The sequence below is a fragment of the Scomber scombrus genome, chromosome 2, assembly GCF_963691925.1.
Source record: "Scomber scombrus chromosome 2, fScoSco1.1, whole genome shotgun sequence".
Lineage (NCBI taxonomy): Eukaryota > Metazoa > Chordata > Actinopteri > Scombriformes > Scombridae > Scomber > Scomber scombrus.
This window is the reverse complement of record NC_084971.1, coordinates 6,913,903-6,925,268: the sequence shown is the minus strand read 5'-3', so window position 1 is coordinate 6,925,268 and position 11,366 is coordinate 6,913,903. Positions and strand designations below refer to the sequence as shown.

At 38.4% G+C, this 11,366-nt stretch overlaps 1 protein-coding gene across 1 annotated transcript; it reads right to left on the bottom strand.

Moving 5' to 3' along the window:
* Positions 1 to 1,282: 1,282 nt before the first annotated feature.
* On the bottom strand, positions 1,283 to 10,998 carry LOC133995255 (von Willebrand factor A domain-containing protein 7-like). Its single transcript, XM_062434595.1, has 18 exons — positions 10,978 to 10,998; positions 9,843 to 10,029; positions 9,452 to 9,588; positions 9,153 to 9,297; positions 8,897 to 8,990; positions 8,270 to 8,398; positions 7,466 to 7,652; positions 7,147 to 7,316; positions 6,844 to 6,956; positions 6,648 to 6,764; positions 6,384 to 6,557; positions 6,108 to 6,240; positions 5,858 to 6,010; positions 3,700 to 3,792; positions 2,700 to 2,971; positions 2,424 to 2,557; positions 2,015 to 2,174; positions 1,283 to 1,817 (listed from the first exon to the last, which is right to left on the bottom strand). The coding sequence occupies exons 2-18, from the start codon at positions 10,020 to 10,022 to the stop codon at positions 1,443 to 1,445; spliced, it is 2,766 nt and encodes a 921-aa protein (XP_062290579.1). The 5' UTR covers positions 10,023 to 10,029; positions 10,978 to 10,998; the 3' UTR covers positions 1,283 to 1,442.
* Between the last annotated feature and the right edge of the window lie 368 nt (positions 10,999 to 11,366).

Below are 11,366 nucleotides of genomic sequence, written 5' to 3'. Positions count from 1 at the left end.
ACTAAGGTTTGCCACATGGCTGTAATTAGCTTTCAGAAAGCATGTATGGAACCTATATGAATACTGAGCAGTAATGTAGTGCAGGATTTGCTTTACTTGTACTTTAAAACAAACAATAATACAAGTATTGTCTGTCAGTAAAATTACTATTACTAAAGTTAAAATGACACCCTCATATAATGACTCACAACACCTGTTGTAGATAGTCTGGGTTTTATGTGCAATAATCTGTGTCTAAATTGGCAATGTCCACCTTTTAGGTCCCTGCACCCACTCCATTATGATGAAGACAAATAAATGGAAGTTTAATTTGACTGCTTATCTTATTTTAGGATGTAACTATAGTATTGTGTAGTATTGTATTTTATTTCCCCGCTGTTCATTTATCGCCGCCTCTGATATTGTTGTGTAGGAACGAATGTTGTTGATTGCTGTTTGTTTATGTGAGGTCGGGCCTGTAGAAACTTAATTGCCCCTCGGGGATAAATAAAGCTGAATCTGAATCTAAAGTATTTTAAAAGTGGATTTGAAAATGTCAGCAGCAGCTTCTGTTCTGTAACAATGTTGTGGTTTTCTCTGGATAGTCAACAAACTGCTTTCATAGTTTTTAGCGGAACTGACCAAGTATTCTGAAGAAAACTGTTAGTAACAAGGTGTTCACTATACTGATCCTTGTATATAATTATTTTGATTCCAATAGTAATTCTTAGTCTAGAACAACCACTTTAAATTAAATCTGATGTGGGATCCATCCTACTTTCCCAAGGGGTTCACTGTCCTCTGAGGAAATGAGACTGTCCCTTTAATAGTCAGTCCTCCAGAGAAAGTACTTATGTCACATTTTTTAATAAGGATTTTGCATTTGTTTGGCAAACATTAACTTTAACCACATGGCAGTTGTACTATGTGTCACATCAATATGTATTACATAATATAATATTTTTATTATGTATAAATGTGTCCCTGAGAAAGGAGGCATTTGGGCAAGAAATAATAACATTTTTTTTTTTTACATGTAGTACATTTACATGCATAATTTAAAAAGGAAATACATCTGGTTTTATGTTTGGATCGTGTGATTTTGTTTCCTAGACAGATGCCATGCAAGGCCCCAAAGCTCTACCCATTTCAGCACTTCTGCAGAAAAGTTACAAGAATGTGAAAAATTGTGAAACATGTCCAATGAACTAAAGATATCCATAAACATACATTATACATGAGAAAGAAATCCAAACATACAATACAAATACACTTTTTCTACTTTTTATTTTAAAGTATACAGTTAACATTCAAGTCCTCATCAGTACTCATGTTATCTTAGCAGAACATAACTATCATCACCAGTAGTGTTCCTCCATAGTGGAAGCACATTGTTTAAAATAACAGACTTTACCTGTCCACCTCTACAACAGACATGAGATTCTGAGAAACCAAAGCTTTTTTCAAGTTTTTACTACAAATACAGATACCAGTAGGCACAGCCACAGAGGCAGAGTCAGAGAAGGAGGGCTAGCAGAACGTACAATGGAGTGATCGCACTTTCCCACATTGCCAGCTTTATCAACAGCTATAAACTGGACAATCTGTGAACAGCAGGAAGCATTGTAGTTTGCCTGGACGATGGGAGAGCTCAGGGAGGTGTATGAGAGGTTTCCATCACCCTGACGCAGGGAAATGCTCTGTATCCCGGTGCCGTTTCCATCTGTAAGGTTGGCCGATAGCTCCCACTGGAAAGGTTTACACTGAGATACGTCTTTAGGACAAGCATCAGCCAGTACGCTAACCACTTCACACAGAGGCTGAATAAAATCTGTAATCTGGAGAGAACAGAGAAAGATGGGGAATGTATGCATGAATCACAGTAATTTTTGTAATTGGAACATGAAACTTTAATTTAGATCCGTAGGATACTTAGTGCATCTGTAATAATCATATTCGTGGATATGTGTTAAAGATTTCTATTTATTTGTTTTAATCTTTCCAACTAGGTGTGAATGAGAATTTGCCTGGTTACCTTGGTAACAACAGAGATTCTAAGAACAGCGTAATTAGAGTCAACGCCACTGGATGACTTGACTTCCAGAGTCAGAGTGACGTCACTGCCCGATGGTGTGTCAACAGGTGGCGTAATAGTCAAAGTACCATTAGCATGTTGTCCGGTTGTCAAATCAAGGCTGTCAAGAGAAGAAAGGAAAATACACTGGTTACAGGAAATTATTGTGAGCAGGCCACACATTTGATTTATGTAGAGTAACACCATTGAGTGGCTATTTTTCTACAGTTGTGGGGTTGTGTTGTACTGTGCATGGTTACTTTACCCTAAGCTACAAGAAGAGGTATGTGAGTTCTGATACATGTTGCCATTGATAAGGGCATTTAACACATTTTGAAACAAAGAATTGCTTTAAGTTGCCTCCCCTCACCGGTTTGGGTAGGACATGGGGAAGTTTCTGTCATTTCTGGCACTGATGATGTATTGACCACCAGAGCCCTGGGTCATGACACTGAAAGGGAGCTCAAAGGCTGCCCCTGGCTCCACACTGCTCTCCACCATAGCCTACAGGGAAAAGTGGTGGAGATGAAGAAGTTGTTCAAGGTCTTCAAGTGACATTATAATTCAATATGTAATTTTTATAATGAACAGGACAAAACTGGGGGGATAGATGCATGGGATGTTAAGAGAAAGTGAAAAGACTTACCTGGATGTTCACTTTGGAGACAGACATCTGGGTGGTAGACTGCCTCTGAAATTTACTGTTCGACTCTTTGTCAGTTCCTTTCAGAATGACCACAAACTCTCCCTCAGGGACCGCATCAACAGTCACCAGGATGTCTCCGTTGCCCATGTCAGTAGTTGTGCCATTGCTAACAGCCTCAGTACCAGACACGGTTACCAGGCCAACTTCTCCAATAGTAATCGAGGACGGACCTTTTCTACCTATCACTGAGAGCATCAAGTTGGCTCGCTGGTCTGGTTGTCCAAAGTAGAGAAGAAAAGAAACAATGTAGGGGGAAGAACAAAAAGGAAATCAGTTTTCACGGCCAAAAGTCATTGGCTGACTTTACAGTAAACATTGTACAATTTCAAGAATGGGTGGTGGAATGATGCCGCAAATCAATTGTGGATTGAGTGTGTTTACAACTAATATCCCAGTTTTGATTATCGTCCTGTCTTTGATCATATCATGTTAGGGATATGGTGTCTACATGTAACATGAGAAACCTGGATTCATATCCCTGTTTACATTATTCTAAGAATGTTCAGATTTCTAATCAACTCTAAATCAACTTGGAATATGATATTTACATGCAAAAGTATCCTGATTTCTGTGAAAGTGCTCATGGTAACATAGCCAGGTTTGACCACTTTGTGGGCAGCTTACACAGGCTGTTATTATATTGGCATGCATATGGTATATTATAGAATTGTTGCAGAATGCAGAACAGGTTAGCCCACCGTTGTCTATTAACACATCCGGCATTTGTGGAGCAACATTAATCTTAATTTGAAGTTGTTTTCTGGCAACCATCCAATATCTGGTTAAATGGCTGACTCTTTAGCTGCTATATGCTCCACTTATGTTAACTTATTTTGTCTGCTGTTTGATGCTGAAAAATAGCAGAGTCTACAGTGGGTGTATCAAAGTTGGAAACAATACTACGGTATTAGTATACTGACACTGTTAGCATGTACTTTACCTGCCTGTGGACGTCCACTGAGTTTTGCATAACCTGGATGAGGTCCTTCGAAGCTCTCCACAAAGTCATAGATAAAGGTGATAGTACTCTGGCCTGGAAATATACACAGACTGATATTAAATACAGATACTACAACCCGACCGATTCATTAGTCAGCCAATTTCGGCTGTTCACAGATATATTGGTTTCAGTGTAAGTGTTTAATGTTTTTTTACATGACATAATGACAAAATGATGCTTGGGGTGAATTAGACATGGTGTCATTACGTAGTTTGTCCAGCAGAGCTTGTTCAACTCTATTGTTTACAATACTCTCACCACTGTCTATGACTATCAGAGCCAAGCAAATTGAAATGAAGTCTTGATCAAGCGGTGTCTCCACAGTAATGGTGCATTCTGATTGTACTTGGAAGTCAGAATTTCTGAGTTCCTAGTATGAAATTTCAAATGGAAACCCCCCCTTAAGTCAGATCTCCGACTCGGATAGTCGGACGAACCTCATCAGCTCCAACCTCAAAATCCAAGATGGCAGCTCTGCATCAACTGTGAGAAAGTTGTACTCATATCCTGTTTGTTGGCACTTTTGTGTACCTTTGTCGTACACACAGCACTGTCAAACTTCTATCTGTGGACATGTTGCTATGGACATGTTTGTATGAGCAAAATACAGCAAATTGTGTTTTTATCAACTGGTATTGTTGCTATCAATGATTAACCTTGCTAGAACTGGTTTCCTGACTTTAACTGGAAGTTGAACTAATCAAACTTGGGTGTGACGTCATTCCCAGCTCCGACTTCCAACTTCTGAAGTAAAGGGAACGCAGCATAGGGCCAACGAGTGTGTGAAATACATACTGAGTTAATAAACAATGACCCCCATCATTTTCCCTTTTCAATATAACTAATATAACATTAAGTAGTCCAACCCTGACAACCGCCATGTCACTCATGCTTTTCACGTTTGCTATTTTAGCCAACTATAGTTTGTCAGTACAGTCAGTAATGTAGTAGACTGAAGGGTTAGCATCAGAGCAGCTTTCTGCAACTCAGCAGATGGTGATGGATTGAGTCAGTTCAGTGTTGATTTCACACTACATTGTGACCTAACTGATGAGACACAATGCTGGGAAGAAAATAAACAACATCCCCATGTTTTACTCAACAAGCTCATCGTACTTGTTAGCCACATTAGCTACTTTCATACCTTAAGTGGAAGCTAACCTGTGAACATGTATTCACACCAAATGGTTTTGTTCAGTGCTCATAGATCAGTTTGTCTCCAAATTAATCATTAGAGTCGTTACATTTACAAGTTAAAATTTCAACGTCTGGTTTTCCAGACCTGAACATGTGTAGTAGACTACAGTGTAACACCGCTGCCACTCTTCATCTCTTCAGTCGGCAGCAGCGAACCAGGAGCTACTGTTTGTGACTACTAGTTATGTATTAGTGGCTTTTTTTTTGATAAGCAAGATAAAAGCATTTCTGACTGCAGTTCAATCAATTAAAATAATGACTGATACTGCACAGCACCTTTGTTTATTTTGCTATTGTATTGTTATTTATTTTTCATTTAGTTCATGATCATTTCTAGAAATGCTTAATAATATGTAATCTTAAATGTACTATATTAGTTACTTGTTTAATAAAGCAGCCTTCTGAGTAACTTTGCATAGTCATATCAGTGCTAAATCGGTGAACAGTTGACACAGAAAAGATCTATTTTCATCCCAGTTTAAAAATATACTTTACTTTTCAGTGAATTTCTTCCACTCTAAAATCAGTATTGGTTTCAAAAATGCCATATTGGTCAGACTCTCACAGATACACACCAAAAGAAGAACTCAGGGTACTTTTATGAGACCTGACTGAATGTCTCCTTTACCTGTTTTCAGTTTTATGAACAAATGTGCAATAATTTGTGTTATTTGGTATTTTGAAACCAGAATCAGTATCAAGCTAGATGTTTTGCATGAACCAAAAGGCAATGGGAATAAATGTGAAGCATGCTTGTTGGGAGAAATCATTTTAAATGTCAGTCAGATTCATTGTGAATATGGACTCAGACTATATTAAATGAAGGCAAATGAAGCATGCATGTGCATGTATAAGACACAATTGACTTGCATTCTGTGATTATCAAAATGAAGTATCTGACCTGTGACTTTAAGTGTATATGGTTGTTTTGAGTTGATGTTGATCTGCCAGGTTCCTGTCAGTTTTTCATCATTAAGACGAATTCTCCTCAGGTTGCCTACTGTCTGAATGGTTCCCAGCTTACCGCTGGCCTCAGTATGGCTCTGGCTCACAGCTGGAATTTGGAAGAAAGCATCATTAGTCATAAAGTCGTTTCACAATGGTGTTCTCAGAAACAACAACTGATTCCCGCAATGGAGGTGGTATATTACCTGCAGGGTTGATCAGTGTGAAAGTAATGGATTGTCCTGTGATGTAGATGGTGATGTTTTTCAGAGATTCGTCCAACGTGAAGGGGAAGGTCTCCTGCTTCCCAGGGTTCCTTCCTCGCTGAATAACTGTCACCTGACAGAGGGACAGGAAAAACAACATGGCCAACATAACCAACAACATGGGTTAACCATATCAGGCAGGCCTGGTATATACTTTAGATAGTGGCAATTGTGCATCGGCCATAGTAATGCTTAATCAGAACTGCACAGTCTTACCAGAGCTGAAGTGGAGGTGTCGAGAATGACGTCTGTGGCTTCAGGCAGCTGCTGCTTGGACACCTGGATCATCTGACCTCCAGAGGCCAGAGCCAAGTCCTTGTAGTCATTAGAGGAAGCAGCTCTGGGGGAACGACGGCGCCTGCTGATGGGCCCAGTCATGAAGAATGATACCTGTAGAGGAATTAATGGAAAGATTATACCCCCAGCCTCTCAAATGAAACAATAAGTGACCAGGGTACACAACTGGATGTCAATATTTACAGTTGATTTGGTGCTCCTGATGAGAGCAACAATCGTATCCTTGAGCTCGATGTCTTTGGCTATAGCATCAGTGAAAACATAGATGTGGGAAGAGGCAGGTGCACCGGTCAGAGCCAACTGGAATTATAAAAATAATGAACCTGTTAAGTTTATTCTGAATCATCACACTCTTAACAATGTCAATCCATTTTATTACCTGAAGTCCTGATAAGCACATCTCAGGGGGATCATCACCTCCTTTTGCTCTGAGCTTAGAGATTTCATATTTCATCTTATCAGGGTCTGTTGTCCTGATCATAGGTCCAAACGCTGCATAAAAAACACAAAAAGGGTAAGTGCTAGTACATCGTTCTGGTTTTCATCCTACAGAACCACTGTGGCCATATTTATATACTTTACATCATCTTATACACTAATATTTAACTACTGTTACAACTATACAATCAAGCATAACATAGAATACAATATATGGTATGGTATTGCATAGAAGAGATCATACCTGGGTCATTGAAGGGCACCAGAATGTACTCGGATGGCTCATCTTGTGTTCCTTTTTTGCTGTCAATGATTTCATAAACAACAGACCTGGCTTCATCTATGTCATCTGACATACTGCCAGTGGTATCAATAACAAAACACACAACAGAGGAACGGGCGATTCCCATCATTCTGTGAGAGAGTTGAAAAATTAAAGTCAGGTTAAACTTAATTTGGGTTGGACAGTAAATTGTTTATTTTCATCATATAGTATAATTATTTATTTCGTTCATTCACAGCAAATAGTTAGATTAAGATATTTTCCACCTCTGATGATTTACCTCAGGAAGTCATTGTCCCCTACGGCCAGTCGGATATCCTCTAGCAACTGGAGGCTGGCAGCTGTGGCTGTATTTACAGCAGCATTGTGGAGGGCCATATTGTCTGAGCGACGCTCATCTTTGCTGATGCCTCCACGAGGAATTTCTTTGCTAGTCAGGTCAGATGCACCTCCATGGCTACACTTACCTGTCACAGGACAGAAGGGACAGTTTGAAGTGGGACATGGTTCAAAAATCTATTTTTAGTGGACTTATACCTGCAATGGACTCATCAATGCTTTTTTGCCATTAAATTGGGGTTGTCTTATACTCAAAGTAGAGAAACATGGTGTTATAAAATTGGCTCATAAGTGCAAAATCAAAAGAGATATATGTAATGTCAGATGAAAGTGATAGAAGTCATGTGTGTTAGTCACCTCTCGTCAAAAATATATTTTGCTTACTGTTACTTCAGATGGAGATTTGACCTTGAGTGTGCAGGATGATGAATGTGGATGAGTTTGAAACTAGAAGGCTGTGTGACCTGATTAAAAACCTAGGAGTAAGTTTTCTTGATGAGAACATTTATGCTCTCTCTGTCATGGTGTATTTAAGTAATTCACGCAGGTAATAATGGTTTCATATCACTGTTACATATTTTGACTAGCTATGGAGATTGCCCTTTTTAAGAGCAATTAAAATGTATTTATTTAATGTGGGTGAACTTGACAAGGCATCTGCACAACAGACTCTGCTGTTGGTGATCACAAGCCTCACGTAGCCATGTGTTTAAATATAGCTTAGTGATATATCTGTCAGAGATACCTTTAGGCTTAGCAGCAGAGAAGATTCCCATGTAGCCTGATGTGAGTTTCTTCTCTTTCAGGATGTTGGGAAGGATCGGATTAGGGCAAGTTCCAGTGGCACAGTCACTGCAGGTGGCTGTGTCGACATCTACACAGGCAAAATGCAAAGAAGATGCAGAGTGAAATGTAGCAAAACAAAGTAAGTAAGCATCACTTACATAGGTTGATAACTGCTGTTCTTCTTGTTAGGAATAATGCACAAAACTGCACTTGTGGAGTGTTTTTATATTTCGTAACTGTATGTTCAGAGTGGAAGATCCCACTTATAGTATTCTCTGCAATTAAGATGTAGGTATTGTTGCTAACTTTGAAATAAACTTGACTGCTTTAACAACAAGGAGATAGCTGGTAACGGCTGTGCAGGTTTCCAGCTATTCAAATATTTTGTTATTCATTTAGAACAGCGTATGATTATCTTAAATAATGCTTGAGCCAATAATAAAGAAGTAGTCTATGGCCATGCTGTAAAGGAAAAGTAAAATAACCCAGCCTACAATGATATGGATGTTGTCTTTGTGACTTTAAACCCACCATAATACACAAAGTCTGCCTATGTTTATGACAGCAATAACACAAACACACACACCTGCCAGGTTTTCCAGGATAAGGTCTGGACGTATGAGGGCAATGTATGGCTCTGTGTATCCCAGCTCCACCCAGTTACTGTGGCTGTAGAAGTCCTAACAGTACAAGGAAATAACACTTTATAGACACAACTATGATTACATCTTGACCGATTACGCACACAATCAAACTTTTCTTCTTCTGCCTTCTGTCATTCTATCTTCTGTCTGTTATTCTAACTTTCTCCACGATCAACGCTTTCCTTCCACCTCTCTCACCTGCAGTGTATGAAGGACTCTGCCCAGTGTTTCTCTGGCAGCCTGGAAGTTCTCCTGTTGAACGTTAGCTTTAATAGCTGCCATGCCCTCCATGATTAGGCCGCGGCCTTCTAGGAAGGCCTCTGAGTTGAAGTGATGTGGAGCACTGAGGAAATTTTCTGCAGGTAATTACTTGGACAGTTTGAAAGCATCAATCACATTTAAAACTTTGCAATAGATTTATTAATTTATTATAATAATCATTATTATTATTATTATAAATATTTTGTGAGCTGTTATCTTTCTTTCTTAACTCCTACCTGTTGACAAAGTCACGGTCTACCAGTGAATTCTGCATGTAAATCTCTTGAAGAGCAGAGTAAAACTTGGCAGCTGATACTTCTCCTGTTGCTGTTGGGCCTAGACAGGCACGGACCAGCTCTTCAGGGGATGAACCCTGCAATCAGAGGTAAAAGGCTAAAGGTCAGAGTGGAAACAACCACAAAATTATAATTAAACAATTATTTACAGTATTATTTGTGTGTTTTTCTCTTGCCTTTTATGGCCTTTGTTCATATACAGTATATCAAGGCTGAACCTCAGGCTGAATTGAAACAGACTAATATGTTGAAATGAGGGTGAGTATGTTTATTTTGTGAGTGTTCGTGATAACGTTCGTGTTGTGTGCACATTTTTATCTTCCATTCCTACCGTGGGTTCAAACTCATGACCTGCAGTCTCAGCCACCGCCCGACATGTCTCTGTCACTGTCTGTAACAGGGCTGTTCCTGTGATGCTGACATGTGTGGATGCACCACCCCCAATGGGAACAAAGGCCACAGTGGACCCTGATAGGACCAAGACCAGGGCTACACCCAGCACTGAAGTCATGATCAATCTACAGAGAGAAAAACATGATTAAATATCAATTAAATGATGGAAAAGGACGGTAAGTTCAGTTGATTTAATTGATGCATTTTCTGATTTTGTACGTTCATATTGCCAAATGTCTCTGGAAGATATATTAAAAGGCACATTCAAATTGTATGATTTAAATTTAAATTCAATGATAATATTTTAAGTTTTATTGGAAATGACAAAGGGAAAAGAAAATGTGAGGAAGTGTCAAACAACCGATTTTTAGGAGCCTTATCTGTCATTTTCTGAAGCAGTATCTCAGTATACTCGCCTTATATAAATAAGAACATAGCATAAAGGGTTCATAGGTAATGATACACATTCAATACAAAGCTAAAGAATGTCCTGATGTGCCACTCCCAACCAAGCAAATTATTGCACTTTTTTGCTTTGTCTATTATTTGCTATTCACACAGATAACTGAAAGTGATTACGTAAACACTGAGCTGAAGTTATGAAAAGTTCTGAAATTTGTCAAATAAACTACAACCGACATTACAACAAGATGTAAAAAAAAAAAATGTGTTAAAAGTATTAATATATAGAATATATAACAAAAAGTAAAAAATACAATAAAAAATGTAATTCTAAGTTAACAAAAAACAACTTGAAACAACAAACTGTTAACAAACACTTAAAAAAAATTTTTTGAAAATTTGAAGGATATGTAAAAACAAAATGTAACCAAAAACATATTAAAAGTACTGATATAATAACAGAAAGGAAATATACAATGTAAGAAAAAATGTAACATGTGTAAGACAATATTATCAAAAAATCAAGAATTTAGAAGTATTCTTTTCTTCAATATTTAAAATTACTTTTTACTTTCAGGAGAAACACTTCAAACACTTTAAAATGTCTTAAATGTGGGAAAAATGTGACTTAGAAAATGTCAATTAAATGAACATATCACACATTATCATACCTTGGCGTGTCTAGCAAGCTCTGATGTCCTCAGTGCCTTTTGCAGAAGTAGAAGTGTAGAAATACCAGTACTGCTTTATTTGAGATAACAAGGAAACTGTAAAGGAAGCCAGTGTCATCATGTCACCGGACGCAGTCAGCAAGGGGGGTGACTGGGCAGATCACACCTCCATCTCTCCCCTTTTAGTCTCACAGGTTATCAGTCATACGTATGTTATGTGTGTTTTCCAAGATACATTTCCTTTGATTTGCTTGTTAATTCAATCATTTCTTTTCATGCAAGTCACATTAATGTTATACTAGGCTACATTTAAAAGGGACTGGAGCTTCTTATGCATATGTGACTGATGTTAGTAGCAGATTTAGTTGGTTAAATGAATTTGGAGCCCG